Source organism: Lucilia sericata, unplaced genomic scaffold (genome assembly GCF_015586225.1).
Source record: "Lucilia sericata isolate MDLA Ls3-8-SP2 unplaced genomic scaffold, ASM1558622v1 Contig000034F_arrow, whole genome shotgun sequence".
Lineage (NCBI taxonomy): Eukaryota > Metazoa > Arthropoda > Insecta > Diptera > Calliphoridae > Lucilia > Lucilia sericata.
In genome coordinates, this window is record NW_023994072.1 from 59,271 (window position 1) to 78,799 (window position 19,529).

At 29.2% G+C, this 19,529-nt stretch overlaps 1 protein-coding gene across 1 annotated transcript in view; it reads left to right on the forward strand.

The window, feature by feature from the left end:
* Positions 1-11,504: 11,504 nt before the first annotated feature.
* LOC119612461 (protein similar) overlaps positions 11,505-19,529 on the forward strand; it is a gene marked incomplete at its 5' end in the record, with an annotated part of 134,981 nt that continues 126,956 nt past the window's right edge. Inside the window, one exon of the mRNA XM_037968271.1 lies at positions 11,505-11,646. Within this exon, the coding sequence (XP_037824199.1) occupies positions 11,505-11,646 (142 nt within the window). The remainder of the gene's footprint in view (positions 11,647-19,529) is intronic.

Below are 19,529 nucleotides of genomic sequence, written 5' to 3' on the forward strand. Positions count from 1 at the left end.
TATATTGTATTTATAAAACGAAAATCTTTGTATAAGGATTCTCTTTAATATCCTTAAATAGCTTATTGTATTTTTAGCTTTACTTTAAGTTTTTTCTCCACTTGTAGTATTCTTTACTTAGAATTTCTGTTTTTATTGTATTTAAAAAGCACTAACAATATCCTACATAGGAAAGTAATGAAATCATTCCAAACTAAGAATCAATTCGCGGTTTAAGGCTCTAACACTATTCAATAAGATGATATTAATATATGGAACTTGATGTATTGTTATATGGAACTCATAAAAGAACTAGCTGAATTCTAGTTCTGTTCTAGTTCTGTTCTGTTCTAGTTCTGTTTCTAGTTCTGTTTTCTGTTCTAGTTCTGTTCTAGTTCTGTTCTAGTTCTGTTCTAGTTCTGTTCTAGTTCTGTTCTAGTTCTGTTCTAGGTCTGTCTAGTCTGTTTCTAGTTCTGTTCTGTTTTCTAGTTCTGTTCTGTTCTAGTTCTGTTCTAGTTCTGTTCTAGTTCTGTTCTAGTTATGTTCTAGTTCTGTTCTAGTTCTGTTCTAGTTCTCGTTCTAGTTCTGTTCTGTTCTAGTTCTGTTCTAGTTCTGTTCTAGTTCTGTTCTAGTTCTGTTCTAGTTCTGTTCTAGTTCTGTTCTAGTTCTGTTCTAGTTCTGTTCTAGTTCTGTTCTAGTTCTGTTCTAGTTCTGTTCTAGTTCTGTTCTAGTTCTGTTCTAGTTCTGTTCTAGTTCTGTTCTAGTTCTGTTCTAGTTCTGTTCTAGTTCTGTTCTAGTTCTGTTCTAGTTCTGTTCTAATTCTGTTCTAGTTCTCTTCTAGTTCTGTTCTAGTTCAGTTCTTGTTCTGTTTTAGTTCATCATTTTTCCCTTTAAATTTGGACATCATAATGTTCATGTAAATGTTTTTTTTTTCCTTCTTATAATTCTTAATGAAACTAATTTTCTGCTTTTGACTTCAAATTAAAGAAATTGTAGATAATTTTTATCGCTGGTTCTTCTTTACTTTTTTGTTTTCTGTAGTCAAATAAATCTTATATTGTTTCTGTCATTAATGTATCGGTATCTCTGCAGACTCACAACTATTATCGTGGAGAAGGAGATCTGGTACAGCTTAACAACACGTGCTGTTTATTACTTGTTGTAAATATGTTGTAGGAGTTTTTAATGCAGCGTTTAATAGGGGTTTGAGCTTAATCTTTAAGAAAGTTTAATTCAATGAAATCTTTTATATAAATTTATTTTGCTCTTTAATTTAAGTAAGTCAATTTGTTTCTGTGTTGGGTGTGTTTTCATTTGTAAAGTAAATATTCATTTAGTATTTTTTGGCGGCTTTCACCTTGTTCTAAATACATTTTTTTCCATCATCATCCATCATTATTTCGCTTGTTTTGTTTTGATAATGAATATAATTATTAAGCTTAACGCCACACAGTGGTATAGGAAAAAAAAAAGAGGGAAATAATTCGGTAACTTCTAAACGGTTAATCCGATTTTAATGAAATTTGGTATGCACAAAGAGGAGGTGTTGTCGAGTTTAGGTTTTGAATTTGGACCTTATAGGCCAACCAGGGGCCCGGCGGGGGGTCCTCAAATTAGGACACCTCGGCTATGTTAAATTTTTAAAACGATCCTACTTCTTCATTTGAGTTCCGATTTAAAAAAAATTTCGTATATAGAATCTCCTCATCGAGCACTATAAAAAATGTCGTCGTAGCAGTAAATTATCTCTTATAGTTTAGGAGATATTCGCATTTGAATATTAAAATTTTAAAATTTTTACCGTCCTTACTTTAGTTTTTTTGATAATAGCAGGTCCAAATATTTCCGATTTTCGCCATTTTTTTTTATTTGCTTAACAACAAGTTTATATACCAAGCAGTGAAAGAATTATGTAAAAATCATGACTGAGTCCAAAGTTATAGGCATTTAAATTTAAAAAATTAAAAAAAGGCGATTTTTTGTCATTTTTTTGGGAAAAAAGTATCTTTTTCTTTTTAAGTTATCTAAAAAGTTTCTAAGAAGATGTATATAGAATTTATACTTTTTGGAAAGCTGACTTTACATAAAATACGATAAATGAAACAAAACCTAAAAATTTTTGATACCGAGGGGACCAGGTCCATCCAAAAAAACCCTATTTTTTATGGAAAATTAAATTTTGAGCAAAAATTCTCAAATCGCATAGTCGATATCAAATTATAGTGACCTGTTTTATATGACCCAATAAGTTCTTAATCATTTTGTAACGGGTTTCGATAACCCCGCCCCTGGTATGGATATAATAGGCAAAAAACCAAAAAATCCCATTTTTGGGATTTTTTAAAACTTTTTTGGGAATTCCGGGATTTCTAATAAGAAAATTCGAAATTTTTATTTAATTTTGGATTTTGAGTAAAAAAATCTACCTAACTGTAAAATTTCATCAAAAAATATTCATAAATAAAATTTTTATTGCAATTTGAAAAATTTGTATCTTCGCAAAAACTGAATAAAAAACATTTTTTAATTTTTTTTAAAAAAAGTATTCCGCGAATTTTTTAATTTTCAAAAATTATATACAGTTTTGAAAAATAGACAAAATTACCTTTCCATTGATATATAACATGCCTACCTAATGTTTTTTAAGTGACAAATTAATTAGGGAAAACTCAACATCTTTTAGAAAATTTACCTAGCACTATTATTTTCATCCATATATGTAACAAATTTAAGAGTTAACCTTATGGATGAAAATAATAGTGCTAGGCAAATTTTCTAAAAGATGTTGAGTTTTCCCTAATTAATTTGTCACTTAAAAAACATTAGGTAGGCATGTTATATATCAATGGAAAGGTAATTTTGTCTATTTTTCAAAACTGTATATAATTTTTGAAAATTAAAAAATTCGCGGAATACTTTTTTTAAAAAAAATTAAAAAATGTTTTTTATTCAGTTTTTGCGAAGATACAAATTTTTCAAATTGCAATAAAAATTTTATTTATGAATATTTTTTGATGAAATTTTACAGTTAGGTAGATTTTTTTACTCAAAATCCAAAATTAAATAAAAATTTCGAATTTTCTTATTAGAAATCCCGGAATTCCCAAAAAAGTTTTAAAAAATCCCAAAAATGGGATTTTTTGGTTTTTTGCCTATTATATCCATACCAGGGGCGGGGTTATCGAAACCCGTTACAAAATGATTAAGAACTTATTGGGTCATATAAAACAGGTCACTATAATTTGATATCGACTATGCGATTTGAGAATTTTTGCTCAAAATTTAATTTTCCATAAAAAATAGGGTTTTTTTGGATGGACCTGGTCCCCTCGGTATCAAAAATTTTTAGGTTTTGTTTCATTTATCGTATTTTATGTAAAGTCAGCTTTCCAAAAAGTATAAATTCTATATACATCTTCTTAGAAACTTTTTAGATAACTTGAAAAGAAAAAGATACTTTTTTCCCAAAAAAATGACAAAAAATCGCCTTTTTTTAATTTTTTAAATTTAAATGCCTATAACTTTGGACTCAGTCATGATTTTTACATAATTCTTTCACTGCTTGGTATATAAACTTGTTGTTAAGCAAATAAAAAAAAAATGGCGAAAATCGGAAATATTTGGACCTGCTATTATCAAAAAAACTAAAGTAAGGACGGTAAAAATTTTAAAATTTTAATATTCAAATGCGAATATCTCCTAAACTATAAGAGATAATTTACTGCTACGACGACATTTTTTATAGTGCTCGATGAGGAGATTCTATATACGAAATTTTTTTTAAATCGGAACTCAAATGAAGAAATAGGATCGTTTTAAAAATTTAACATAGCCGAGGTGTCCTAATTTGAGGACCCCCCGCCGGGCCCCTGGTTGGCCTATAAGGTCCAAATTCAAAACCTAAACTCGACAACACCTCCTCTTTGTGCACACCAAATGTCATTAAAATCGGATTAACCGTTTAGAAGTTACCGAATTATTTCCCTCTTTTTTTTTTCCTATACCACTGTGCGCCATGGGTGGTTTCCTGTTGCCCTTTATTTTTAAATATTTTATAAAAGAAAATTTAGGACATTTCATTTTGACATAAACTACAACATATTTGTATAATTGCTCTTTTCATTTAAACAAAAAATAATGTGGAACTTTTTAAATATTTTTTTTTTTATAAAAACTTGTTTGCATGGAAAATTTATTTAATGTTTTTAAGATCAGACGGTTTATTAAATTCAATCCTTAACATTAATATTACTATTTCTTGAAAATAGTGGTTTAAAATTCTCTCAGTGCTGTCCTCGCCGTTTTAATTTCTGTAAAAAAGCTAAAGAAAACTTTTTTCACTAGAAAATTACTTTTTCATTGATAGAATTAAAAAAAAAAAATAATATTAAATTCAACAAAACCAAGGCATAATTCTTTTTACGTGCTCACCCTGTTTAAAATTCATAACATTTTCAATAAAAACAAAATGATTTTTTCTGCGTTTATTAAAACATTTCCCACAACAATTACCTTCCAGATTTAATATTCAACTAGGAAAATGTTTAAGGCACATGTTAATCCCCAAATAAAAATATAAAAATACATTTGCTTTAAATAACATTATAATAAGAAATTAGTGGTAGTAATTGTTCAAATGGTGGAGGAGTAAAAATTGTTTTTCAGTCCCACCCATCCCAAAATAATATCATGACTTTATTACTTCAATTTTAGATGATACACAATATGTGTCGTTTTAAGCAGCAGCGCCAGTGTATTGTTTTTAATGCAAATTATTTTCTATAAAAAAACTAATTATGTAAAATTTAGTATACAATTACACAAAAAGATATTTATAGGGTATTTAAAGATTTTCAGTGGTTTTAATTAAGCAGTTTTTGGTGGTGCTGTGCTGTTGGGAAACAAATGGATTTTTATTATATATTGCCGCCAGGTGATGAAGTTGTAAAGTTGTTTTTGTCCAAAATTAAATTCCCGGACATTAGAGGAAATTTATGGGATTTGTTTTCTGCAATTACATACCTATAGTTATAAGGAAACAGCTTAAAATGGTCAAATTAGAGGATTATTTATAATATGGCTTTTGTGTGACCTAAAAGTAGGCAATATTTAATAATAATAATTAGTTTTAGCTATAGGCGGTAAGTAAAATTTGTACATTTTTAATTAAATTTAAAACAAATTTTTAAACATACATATATATCGAGCCCTTTTTGCAAAATGGACGTAAGCGACTTGATTTTCGATTTTCGTTTTTGTATAGAAATCAATAATTTAGGTCTATTAGCATCATCTCTGAAAATTTCGTAGCTATAGATCCAATGGTTTCAAATTTACAAGAAAAAGAAAAAAGACGTAAGTACACATTTATTTTCCGTTTATGAATTTTGTAACAGCAAGGTGTCTGTTACGTCTAAATTTTCTTTTAGAATATATTAAATATATAGAAAATATTTGAACAAATAACGTATTAAATTTGTTTGTGAATGAAATGCCACATATCTGAGTATAATTGTAATAAATTCATGTAATTATCAATAGTACCAGAATTTACTTATTTATTCGATATATGGCGAATTGTACTACCATGTATGGATATTAATGTGGACTTCAGGATGATTTTCAGAATAGGGCCTTTAATGAGGGATTTGGTCAATTGTGGACCGAAGTCTATAGAATTTAAAAGCGTGATTAGTTTTGAAAACAAATGGTTTTTATAGAATTTCATTATACTTTCTTAATTTTTGAAAGAATTAAGTTTGTAGAGTCCACAGTGGGGCAGAATGGAAATTTTTTGGAAATAAATCTGGCATTTCTAAACGGCTGATCCGATCGGGATAAAATTTGGCGTGAGCGTAGCCAAGGAGTATTCGAGTTTAAGTTTTGAAGATGAACCCTGCAGATGTCCCAGGGACGGCGCTGTGGCGGCTCAAAGTAGGGTACCTACGACATGTAAAATTTTTAAACTCGTGCCATTTTTTTGTTTTTCACCCAAATACAAAGATTTTTATATTTTGTGAAAGCGCTCGACGAGATCTTGAAAAAACATGCTTGGACATACTACTTATCTCTTATAATATCCGAGTTATAGGCATTTAAAAATTTAGTGATACAAAATTTACCATACCTTGGTCCGCCTTTTTTTGAATACCGGGCGTAATTTTGTACCAAATGGACTCAATTTTTTCTTGTTAGTTAGACAACAAAATTTCCAATAATATACAAAAAATTTCAGATCAATATTGTTTACAGATCCAAAAATATACGTTTTTTAATTTAAAAATTCAAAAAATTTTAGATTTTTGGCGTTTTTTTGCCAAAAATGTGTCTTAACTCTTTTATTAATAAAATAAAATTTTTATTAAGAACATATAACAATTTTATAGTTTTCTAAAAGGTATCTTTACGCAGAACGCTTTGGCGTAAAAAACTTGTCCTATTTTTTGAAAATGTTGCCACTGCGTCCTTCCGAATATGACCTATTTTTTATCAAAACTTCAACTTTAGGCGACATGTTCTAAAATCCCAAAGCTGGGATCAGAAAACTGAAAGCAGTTTTGGAAACCTCAATATGTTTTATATTTACTCCAAAAGTATTTTCCCAGCCCTGAAAGAAATGTGGACCCTATGGGCAAAAAAGTAAAAATCCCATTTTTGGGATTTTCATTCCTATTTTTGGGAATTGCGGGATGCCCTTTGACCTTTTCAATTTGTTTTTTGCATATTCTTATTTGAAATGACAAATTTAACAAGCGTTGAAAATTTCATTGAGTTTTGTTCATAAATAAAGATTTTGTCATATATTACATATTTGTTTAATTTCTAAAACTATGATTTATATCAAAATTTTAATACGATCGCAGATAGCTACAACAATTTAGTCCATATTTATCCCTTAATATCATTTTTTAGTTAGATATGGAAATTCTCGACCCTTTACAAAAAATTTCAAGCCAATATCTCAATTACATTCAAAAATATGTTCATTTAAACCTGTGTCCTTTAATTTCATCTTTTTCATATTTTAGTATTAAGTATGACAGAACATACATTTGGTGTTGAATAAAATATTTGGACAATTTTTAAAAATTATTTAGTTAATTATTTTATTATAATATTGTATATAAAATAAAAAAAATTATAATTTTATTATGAGCCACGCACAAAAACACCTAAATCACCCCACACAAATTACCTTTCCCGCCAACCGAAATATAAAACACAATTTAATACAATATCATCAGTTAGTATAATAGCTTTTTTTATTTGAACTGTTTATCTTAAACATAATACAATTAATGCTTATAACCTACTTATATAGTTAATTCCTAACACTACTTATTTTCTATAAAATAATCTGTCATATCGGTATACATATCCAGAAGGTAATATAAGTCCTTTAAATCTTCCTTGTTTTGAGATGATAGAGTTTCATAACAAATCCATCTTTTTCGCATAGTTGAAAGAACAGGATCAGAAGATAGAAGTAAACTATTAAAAATATCTTCATTCTGTGATTGCCTGGAGCATTTTCTTGAGCTGAATAGTTGAACATGCTTAAAATCTCGATTCCTCGCTTCCTGGGCTTCTTCTGTTAACTCTCCAAGTGGAAGAATATTCGATTCAATTATTATTTGACCATGACACAATACTTTGTGTACTGTTGGTGTTAGTTCCCTCCATGGATACAGAGATACAAGTAATTTAGAAATTTCAGATGTGTATTCCCCAAATCGATTTTCATTAATTTTATGTTTACTATTCAGTGCCATTAAAATAGTTTTAACTCTTCGAAGCAACTCCTTGTCGATTCCAGTTATTTTTGAAGTAATTTCAAAATCACGAAAAAACCTTCTCGACGTATTACCGTCATTTGTACTACCGCAACTTGAAAGTGGTTTGTCGATGTTTAATCCCATCTGAACTTTAAATTCTTCTTGGATTCTGCTTTTTTCCGCAGCTCTCAGTTCTTTCAATTCTTCATTATTTTTTGTTGATTTAGTAGGATAGTTTGTTTTTTTTTTTTTCCTGGATCGCCTTGTATGATGGTAATATATTGTGTCCTTTTTCATGCAGAGCTTTCCTTAATATTTGGTACTTATTTCGACTGAGACCCAGTTCCAACATAAGCGCTATTGCTTCCTCTTCAGTAAAATTTGATTATGATGTTGGAGTTGGTATACTTTCCACAATTCGCTTAAGTCGTTTTGGTGATGCATTAGGAAGAATAGTTGCAATATGTACGACATCCATATGTTGGTTTTCCTTTTTCAGCATTTCGTTAAATGTATCAGCAATTTCCTCATTTGAGATTGAAAAAAGTTTTTGTGTGACCCTCTTTTTTTTACCTTGAACATAAGTCTTCGTATGACTTGCAAGGCGCTCCTATTGATGTGTTGTAAGTTGAGATTTCCGTAGTAGTTTCCATCCAACTACAAAATTTTAATCGAAATTTCTTTTGATTTCCATCCACAGACTTACTTTTTACATCAAAAAGTTTTAAAAAGTTTTCAATTTTTGATATGCCTGTTTTGTCTACTTTTCTACTATATATAGTTTTTATATAATTTGAAATGTCTTCAATTCTTTTTGGCCCTTTTGAAGATATACTCCATAAAACGGAACACAACTCTTCGTACTTTAATGTAATCTTCATTGTAGATTTATTAAATATGGTACTTAAAATCTGAGAAGTTTACTTATATACCAATTCTTGTCATTTCCGATACAGGTATTCCAAAGTAAAAAATTACGAATTGTCTACCTATTAACATTTAGGACTATATTACTATAACCTGTAATTCAGTCATTGATATTTCTTATTAGTGAATGAATCGAAATTATCATTACCTGTATATTTTTACCTACATGATCATAAACGAAACAGAACGAAATGATCTGTTGAAAAAATTTAGGTAAAAAATAGTTATAAATTTTTGAAAATTTAAGCATAAGCATTATAAGGATAAGCAAACAAATAGAAAATAGGTAAATATAAGATTTAAATATGTGCTGTCATACTTAATACTAAAATATGAAAAAGATGAAATTAAAGGACACAGGTTTAAATGAACATATTTTTGAATGTAATTGAGATATTGGCTTGAAATTTTTTGTAAAGGGTCGAGAATTTCCATATCTAACTAAAAAATGATATTAAGGGATAAATATGGACTAAATTGTTGTAGCTATCTGCGATCGTATTAAAATTTTGATATAAATCATAGTTTTAGAAATTAAACAAATATGTAATATATGACAAAATCTTTATTTATGAACAAAACTCAATGAAATTTTCAACGCTTGTTAAATTTGTCATTTCAAATAAGAATATGCAAAAAAAAAATTGAAAAGGTCAAAGGGCATCCCGCAATTCCCAAAAATAGGAATGAAAATCCCAAAAATGGGATTTTTTACTTTTTTGCCCATAGGGTCCACATTTCTTTCAGGGCTGGGAAAATACTTTTGGAGTAAATAGAAAACATATTGAGGTTTCCAAAACTGCTTTCAGTTTTCTGATCCCAGCTTTGGGATTTTAGAACATGTCGCCTAAAGTTGAAGTTTTGATAAAAAATAGGTCATATTCGGAAGGACGCAGTGGCAACATTTTCAAAAAATAGGACAAGTTTTTTACGCCAAAGCGTTCTGCGTAAAGATATCTTTTAGAAAACTATAAAATTGTTATATGTTCTTAATAAAAATTTTATTTTATTAATAAAAGAGTTAAGACACATTTTTGGCAAAAAAACGCCAAAAATCTAAAATTTTTTGAATTTTTAAATTAAAAAACGTATATTTTTGGATCTGTAAACAATATTGATCTGAAATTTTTTGTATATTATTGGAAATTTTGTTGTCTAACTAACAAGAAAAAATTGAGTCCATTTGGTCCAAAATTACGCCCGGTATTCAAAAAAAGGCGGTCCAAGGTATGGTAAATTTTGTATCACTAAATTTTTAAATGCCTATAACTCGGATATTATAAGAGATAAGTAGTATGTCCAAGCATGTTTTTTCAAGATCTCGTCGAGCGCTTTCACAAAATATAAAAATCTTTGTATTTGGGTGAAAAACAAAAAAATGGCACGAGTTTAAAAATTTTACATGTCGTAGGTACCCTACTTTGAGCCGCCACAGCGCCGTCCCTGGGGCATCTGCAGGGTTCATCTTCAAAACTTAAACTCGAATACTCCTTGGCTACGCTCACGCCAAATTTTATCCCGATCGGATCAGCAATTTAGAAATGCCAGATTTATTTCCAAAAAATTTCCATTCTGCCCCACTGTGGAGTCTGGATTAAGTGAGAACCCATAAATGAGGACTTTTTGGTACTTTTTCGTTCTTCAAAATGTACTTTTTGATATTTCTATACTATTGAACCTAGAAGCATGAAATTAATTATGTAGAGCCTGGATTAAGTGGGAACCCATAAAAGGGGACTTTTTGGTACTTTTTCGTTCTTCAAAAGGTATTTTTTGAAATTTCTATAATATTGAACCTAGAAACATGAAATTAAGTACGTAGAGTCTGGATTAAGCGAGACCCCATTAAAGGGCACTTTTTGGTACCTTACCGTTTTGTAATTGGCATTTTTTAATTTTTTGTAATAAAATTCGTACTGACAGTTTTTTAACACATCATGGTGATATAAGATTCGGCACAGCCGAATTTAGAACTCTTGCTGGTTCTGTTCTAGTTCTCTTCTCGTTCTGTTCTAACTCTGTTCTAGTTCTGTTCTAGTTCTGTTCTAGTTCTGTTCTAGTTCTGTTCTAGTTCTGTTCTAGTTCTGTTCTAGTTCTGTTCTAGTTCTGTTCTAGTTCTGTTCTAGTTCTGTTCTAGTTCTGTTCTAGTTCTGTTCTAGTTCTGTTCTAGTTCTGTTCTAGATCTGTTCTAGTTCTGTTCTAGTTCTGTTCTAGTTCTGTTCTAGTTCTGTTCTAGTTCTGTTCTATTTCTGCTCTAGTTCTGTTCTAGTTCTGTTCTAGTTCTGTTCTAGTTCTGTTCTAGTTCTGTTCTAGTTCTGTTCTAGTTCTGTTCTAGTTCTGTTCTAGTTCTGTTCTAGTTCTGTTCTAGTTCTGTTCTAGTTCTGTTCCAGTTCTGTTCTAGTTCTGTTCTAGTTCTGTTCTAGTTCTAGTTCTGTTCTAGTTCTAGTTCTGTTCTAGTTCTAGTTCTGTTCTAGTTCTGTTCTAGTTCTGTTCTAGTTTTGTTCTAGTTTTGTTCTAGTTCTGTTCTAGTTCTGTTCTAGTTCTGTTCTAGTTCTGTTCTAGTTCTGTTCGAGTTCTGTTCTAGGTCTGTTCTAGTTCTATTTTAGTTCTGTTCTAGTTCTATTTTAGTTCTGTTTGTTTAGTTGTTTTACTTAAATTCTAGTTTGGTTCTAGTTCTCTTTATTTCAGTTCTAGTTCTTTTCTAATTTAATAATGGTCCTTGGAAACTGAATTTTCATAAAAACATATATAAAGACTTGTTAAAAAAGTTTAGCTGTTTGTATTTCAGTTGTTTAATTTTCTTATATAATCCTTTAATTACAGTTCTCTCCAAAGGCCAGGGTGAAACCTGTCGCTATCGTTTCTTGGGCAAATATGGCGGTTACTGCTGGATCGTTACTCAAGCAACTATTGTTTATGACAAACTGAAACCACAAAGTGTGGTTTGTGTTAATTTTGTTATAAGGTAAGTCAGCTAAATTTCCAATTTTCTAATTAAAACCATTTTACTTAATTACAAAGAATTTAGTTTTTAAGAATAAAATGTGTTAATGAGTTGTTTTTTAGGGACAGGTTATTATACGTTAGAATTGATGAAAGAAATTTGTTCATTAATGCCTTAAGGTATAAGACATTTAAATTTTAATTGGTTTACCTAAAAATATGCTATATATTTATAATCATTAATTTAAACAGATGTTTATAAAAGTCATAGTCACAAGTTTGGTCTTTTTTTGTGGATAGCTTTATTGCAACTAATAAATTGACATGTTTATTGCAAATTTTCTTAAAAAGCAAGCTATAGTGGTTGGTTTTTATAAACAGTATTAAATTTTGTTTAAATTATAGCATATGTTATGGATGCTATTTTTATTGTATTTATTTTATACTTAAATATATCTCATGTGTTATTATTTAACATAAAAATTATATGTTTATAAACCATAAAACCCTATAGATTGTCATCTCTTATTTCCTACACCCGCCTGCGCCTACGCATATGCAAATTAATCAAAACCCATAAACCATAAACAAATAAAACCTTTTGCAAATAATTTTATTTTTACAAGTTATGCCTAAAGCACGTAAATCTATGTAAATTTGAGTATTAAATTTCAAATGAAAAAGGAAATCAATACGTTCGTTGGTTTATCTGGGCAAAGCTGAAAATTTTCCAAAGCATTAAAAAATACTTTATTTTTTTATTTTATAATAAAAATTCAAATTAACAAATCTAAAGGAAAAACTCAATGAAATTTCATTCTTTATATTAATGGAAAATTTTTAACGAAATTTACATAAACTTTTTACAAATGTAAATATCTGTTTTATAACTTCAAATTATTCGCCGTTATTGGCTGAAGCTTATAAATAGGTGTAGGATTTGATTGGAATTGAAAATTTTCGAATCGAATCAAATATAATTGAAGCTAAGTAATCAATGTCTTAAGAAAAACAAATTATGCAAGACTGTAGAGGAATATGGCAAATGTATGATGTAGTTTTCATGTGCGTCATCATTTAAATTTTTCACATCTGGGAGGGGGTAAGGAGTTGCTTTATTTGATAAAAGCTTTTTAACTCATACTCACATATGATATGATTTTTATATAATTTTATAAAAGTTAAATGCGTTTATTTTTTGTTGTATAAAAACAACTTATTGTTATTCATCTAAAAAAATAAATAAAATGAATGGAATTGTTAGATCTTTCTACAAAAAAGAGGCACATATTGTAGGCAAATATCTGTGATATATATTGTAGTTGAAGAGAGAAAAAGACGACTTGTGACGAATTAAAATAACCTTAACAAATTGCCAGACACAGACACTCATGTCATCCAAAATCATCTAATAAATGTTTATTTTTTTTCGTATCAACTAAATAATGATGAAAAAGTTGACAGTAAAAGTTGAAGCATATTTTATTATTTAACTTAAATTGAAGTGCTTAATAAAGAGAAATTTCGCAAATAAGTACAAGAATAGTAGAATATTTTAATATTATATTGAAAAATATTTTATTTGCTGTACCAACTTAAGCAAGTAAAAATTTAGTGGAGATTTTATAACTATTTTTAAAAAAATACATTTTATTTGTCCTTCTAACCCAATATTTTATGAATTTGGCCACATGAATACAAATTAACATCGATTACATAAATCAGACTTTTATAGAATTCTAGTCCAATACTAATTCAATTTTAGTTCAGTTCTAATTCATTTCTAGTTCAGTTCTAGTTCAGTTCTAGTTTAGTTTTAGTTTAGTTCTAGTTCAGTTCTAGTTCAGTTCTAGTTCAGTTCTAGTTCAGTTCTAGTTCAGTTCTAGTTCAGTTCTAGTTCAGTTCTAGTTCAGTTCTAATTCAGTTCTAATTCAGTTCTAGTTCAGTTCTAGTTCAGTTCTAGTAGTCTAGTTCAGTAGTTCAGTTCTAGTTCAGTTCAGTTCTAGTTCAGTTCTAGTTCAGTTCTAGTTCAGTTCTAGTTCAGTTCTAGTTCAGTTCTAGTTCAGTTCTAGTTCAGTTCTAGTTCAGTTCTAGTTCAGTTCTAGTTCAGTTCTAGTTCAGTTCTAGTTTAGTTCTAGTTCAGTTCTAGTTCAGTTCTAGTTCAGTTCTAGTTCAGTTCTAGTTCAATTCTAGTTCAGTTCTAGTTTTGTTCTAGTTCAGTTCTAGTTTTGTTCTAGTTCAGTTCTAGTTCAGTTCTAGTTCAGTTCTAGTTCAGTTCTAGTTCAGTTCTAGTTCAGTTCTAGTTCAGTTCTAGTTCAGTTCTAGTTCAGTTCTAGTTCAGTTCTAGTTCAGTTCTAGTTCAGTTCAGTTCCAGTTCAGTTCCAGTTCAGTTCCAGTTCTGTTCTAGTTCTGTTCTAGTTCTGTTCTAGTTCTGTTCTAGTTCTGTTCTAATTATGTTCTAGTTCTGTTCTATTTCTGTTCTAGTTCTGTTCTAGTTCTGTTGAAGTTCTGTCCTATTTCTGATCTAGTTCTGTTCTATTTCTGTTCTAGTTCTGTTCTAGTTCTGATCTTGTTCTGTCCTACTTCTGATCTAGTTCTGTTATAGTTCTGTTCCAGTTCTTTTCAAGTTCTGTTCAAGTTCTGTTCTAGTTCTGTCCCAGATCTGTTCTAGTTCTGTTCTGTTCTAGTTCTGTTCAAGTTTTGTTCTAGTTCTAATCGAATTCAGTCATTATTCTTCATTTTAATGATTTTTCTAATAAAATTTTCTTCATGAATTTAACACCGTTTGTCACTTATTGATTTACGAGATTTGCAAACTTAATTTCACTAAAACTGTTTACAAAACAATTTCATATCTGAAGTTATATAAAAAATCTAGTTAATACCTGTTTATTGTCACGCTAAATTCTGCCGCATACAGAATATACTCCCCTAAAAATAGGCAAGATTTAAATATTTCCGCATAATGACAACAAAAAAAGTATAACACGTTTTGCTATTCACTTCCACCACCATTGCCACTCACTTTTTCAATAAATTTAACAGAACACTTGGCTCCATGTTCTTGCCTTCACATAATTTATTTACTTGTCAATTTGTGGTTAAAAAATCTTTTATGGAAGCAACAAACTTCAACGAAAAAGAAATTCCGAAGCATATTTTAAGGTACTTAAATAATTCAACCATTAAACATATTGATTTGTTGTTTGGCAACAACAATTGGAAGAAAAATCTTTACGAAAATATGATGTATATGGGCTGAAGTGTCTTGTGTTTGTTGTAATAAACACAGCATATTTTTAGGGATGCCTTTTTAACCAAAATATATTGCATACTTTTATGGTTGTTACAACTGATATAATAATGCTTTTAAATGTCTTATTCCTTTTATTATTATTTATAAATAATAAATCTTATTTTGCAGAGCATTCTAAGGTGAGTATTAATATTTTTGTGGTTTTATTTTTTAAAAATATTTTTATGGCATAATGAACAAATTTCTTGCTTTTAAATAAATAATCAATCTTACTTGTGTTTACTTTTGAAAAATTTTTTAAATATTTTAAAACACATTTTACTGATTATTATGAAAATCTTATTATTGATGTTTGTTTAAATTGTTCGTTCTCGCTTTGGGTTTGGTAATTCCTCTTAATGGTGGAATTGACAATTGTTCTCTTTTTTGAAATTGACAGTAGTAGGGCAGCTTCTATCTACCATCGATCTTGTGTGTTATTTTCTGTATGTAATTGTTTTTGTTTCGTATTATTTAAAAACTCATTTATCTTATTTCTTTTCATCTGTTTTCATTAATTAAGCAACATTTGAAATTGTCATAAAAATGTTCTCGTTTTGTTTTTTATATCAAAATTAAATGTGTGTTGTATTAATTGAATAGAGCGCCATGATGCCTAAAACGCGTGCTATAATTTTAATTAAAACATATGAATATATCCCTCCCCCTTGTACCTTCTACTGCATCTAAAGTACAGAGTCAATGGAATTTGAAATTAAATAAAGTTCTCATTAAGTCATTGGCGCATCAAACTAAAAACAATAAAATATAAATTATATTCAAACTAAACCTACAGTATAATTATTTACGCTAATATTTGCAATTTATAAATTTTTTATTTGTTTTATTTCTTTAATTTTAGTTTGAATATTTGCATACAATTTTGTAATCATTTTTTTATATTTTTGTTGAATTCATTTACTCTTAATTTGTCCCCCACCCTCTCATATATTGTCAGATTTTACATTGTCATTTTGTATTCGAATATAATTTGTTGTATTTCGAATTATATGTGATGACGAAAATATAGGGGTTTCAAAAAAAAAATGTATTTAAGACTCGAAATTTTTAAATTTTATTTTAGTTCTAGTTCTGTTCTAGTTCTGTTCTAGTTCTGTTCTAGTTCTGTTCTAGTTCTGTTCTAGTTCGTTCTAGTTCTGTTCTAGTTCTGTTCTAGTTCTGTTCTAGTTCTGTTCTAGTTCTGTTCTAGTTCTGTTCTAGTTCTGTTCTAGTTCTGTTCTAGTTCTGTTCTAGTTCTGTTCTAGTTCTGTTCTAGTTCTGTTCTAGTTCTGTTCTAGTTCTGTTCTAGTTCTGTTCTGTTCTAGTTCTGTTCTAGTTCTGTTCTAGTTCTGTTCTAGTTCTGTTTCTAGTTCTGTTCTAGTTCTGTTCTAGTTCTGTTCTAGTTCTGTTTCTAGTTCTGTTCTAGTTCTGTTCTAGTTCTGTTCTAGTTCTGTTCTAGTTCTGTTCTAGTTCTGTTCTAGTTCTGTTCTAGTTCTGTTCTAGTTCTGTTCTAGTTCTGTTCTAGTTCTGTTCTAGTTCTGTTCTAGTTCTGTTCTAGTTCTGTTCTAGTTCTGTTCTAGTTCTGTTCTAGTTCTGTTCTAGTTCTGTTCTAGTTCTGTTCTAGTTCTGTTCTAGTTCTGTTCTAGTTCTGTTCTAGTTCTGTTCTAGTTCTGTTCTAGTTCTGTTCTAGTTCTGTTCTAGTTCTGTTCTAGTTCTGTTCTAGTTCTGTTCTAGTTCTGTTCTAGTTCTGTTCTAGTTCTGTTCTAGTTCTGTTCTAGTTCTGTTCTAGTTCTGTTCTAGTTCTGTTCTAGTTCTGTTCTAGTTCTGTTCTAGTTCTTTTTCTGTTCTAGTTCTGTTCTAGTTCTGTTCTAGTTCTGTTCTAGTTCTGTTCTAGTTCTGTTCTAGTTCTGTTCTAGTTCTGTTCTAGTTCTGTTCTAGTTCTGTTCTAGTTCTGTTCTAGTTCTGTTCTAGTTCTGTTCTAGTTCTGTTCTAGTTCTGTTCTAGTTCTGTTCTAGTTCTGTTCTAGTTCTGTTCTAGTTCTGTTCTAGTTCTGTTCTAGTTCTGTTCTAGTTCTGTTCTAGTTCTGTTCTAGTTCTGTTCTAGTTCTGTTCTAGTTCTGTTCTAGTTCTGTTCTAGTTCTGTTCTAGTTCTGTTCTAGTTCTGTTCTAGTTCTGTTCTAGTTCTGTTCTAGTTCTGTTCTAGTTCTGTTCTAGTTCTGTTCTAGTTCTGTTCTAGTTCTGTTCTAGTTCTGTTCTAGTTCTGTTCTAGTTCTGTTCTAGTTCTGTTCTAGTTCTGTTCTAGTTCTGTTCTAGTTCTGTTCTAGTTCTGTTCTAGTTCTGTTCTAGTTCTGTTCTAGTTCTGTCTAGTTCTGTTCTAGTTCTGTTCTAGTTCGTTCTAGTTCTGTTCTAGTTCTGTTCTAGTTCTGTTCTAGTTCTGTTCTATTTCTGTTCTATTTCTGCTCTAGTTCTGTTCTAGTTCTGTTCTAGTTCTGTTCTAGTTCTAGTTCTGTTCTAGTTCTGTTCTAGTTCTGTTCTAGTTCTGTTCTAGTTCTGTTCTAGTTCTGTTCTAGTTCTGTTCTAGTTCTGTTCTAGTTCTGTTCTAGTTCTGTTCTAGTTCTGTTCTAGTTCTGTTCTAGTTCTGTTCTATTCTGTTCTATTTCTGCTCTAGTTCTGTTCTAGTTCTGTCTAGTTCTGTTCTAGTTCTAGTTCTGTTCTAGTTCTGTTCTAGTTCTGTTCTAGTTCTGTTCTAGTTCTGTTCTAGTTCTGTTCTAGTTCTGTTCTAGTTCTGTTCTAGTTCTGTTCTAGTTCTGTTCTAGTTTTGTTCTAGTTCTGTTCTAGTTCTGTTCTAGTTCTGTTCCTTATAAACCCCACAAATTTCTGCAATTCGTACAAAAACCCTGCACATTTTTTTGTCTGTCTAGCAAACATGGTGTGTTTTTGTTATTTATTTTCTCGTTTCATTTCATTTAGGTTTTTTTATTTTTTCAAATAATTGCTGCCAATAATCTAAATTGTTTTGTTGTTAAAAATTTGTATTCAGTGTGTGTGTTTTTAATTTTTTTCTTTTCCTCTCTATAACGTTTGCTTTGGGTTCAGTTTGGGTTAAATGTTGGCTTTTTATCGTTGCTTCTGTAAATGATTTCAGTGTTTTTTCTTGTTACTTTTGACGTAGTTTTTGTTTCTTTGTCAATATTATATTAAATTTAATTAATATTAAAAAAGTTTTGAATCAATCAATTTATTGATGAATTGATTTTTTTTAGTATATTCTATACTAAAGTAACAACAAAACGAACAACTCAATTAAAGATTGAAAAGCAATTACACACACATGTGTCTCAAATGTGTCAAAATTGTACTAAATGATTTAAAATGATTTTCAAATGAAATAAAAATATGTAGCAATTTTTTTCTTTTTCCTAATTATTCCAAAAGTGTTGATTTGTTTGATTGATTTTTGATTATTGAGACATTTTGTTTTGAGGTACAAAAGAGAAATCCTTGAATTTTTATACAGTGGTATTATAATTATAGATCGCTTTAGAGCAGTTCGTTTTAGATCAGTTCTGATATAGTTCTGTTGCAATGCTAGATTAATGATCTGCTATATTTTAGTACTTTTTCAGTTCTAAATCAGATTTAAATCAGTTTTTAATAAATTGTTGGCGTATGATTGATATTATTTAGTTAAATAATAAACATACGCGCTGAAGACCCTCTCTATATTTTTAGACAATAATTTCAGCCTTAAAGACGACTACAATTCTGCTTTAAATTCAATTACACAAATTTTAAATTGTTGCGAGAAAAATGTTTCTGCAAAACATATAAAAAAAGTGAATGTAAATTGAAAGAAAAATAAATAAATTTAAATAAATTCATGTCATGTCCTATTTTTGTAATTCTTTGTTTGATTTCGCCTCCTACCCGGGACATACTCTTTGAGTCTCTATAAATTTTATTACAATCATTATTCTAATGCTAGCTGTGTTTGTTGATGTTTATATTAGAAATTTATTTGTAGCATATTGATACTAAATAAATAGAAAAAGGAAATTGTTTTGCCAGCAGATAAATACATATATACATAGATACTTGCAAAGACACATACACATGATTTAAGTTCAATTTTGTTGCTGCTGTTGTAGCCAATCTAAAGCAGAACATTTAACTAGCCAAGCAGTCTCGTTTTAGCCTTGATTTAAATAGACTAATACTTGTACAATTGTTAATAAATATTCTTATTCATTTTGTTGCTTTTCTTTTTTCTTTCATACAAAATGTTTTTTTATTATGGTTATTCTTGTTGTTGTTATTGCTATTTAGCTAAATATGTCATATTGTGTTTTGTTTGATTTTTGTTTAAACAAAATTAAGAAAAAAATAAGTTTGTTTTCCTTTTCATTTCTAAATCACTACAGAGACAAATTGTTGTGTTGTGCTTTTGTACATTAAAGAAATATTTTTATTTTTTTAAATTGCAAATTTAGTTTTTTTCCTCTTTGTGGTGTGTGTTTAGTTGTTTGTTATATTATTTAATTAAAAAAAAAAGAAAAATACTTTTCAACAATTTTGAGTTTTAGTTGATAGAATACAGATGTTCTTGTTCTA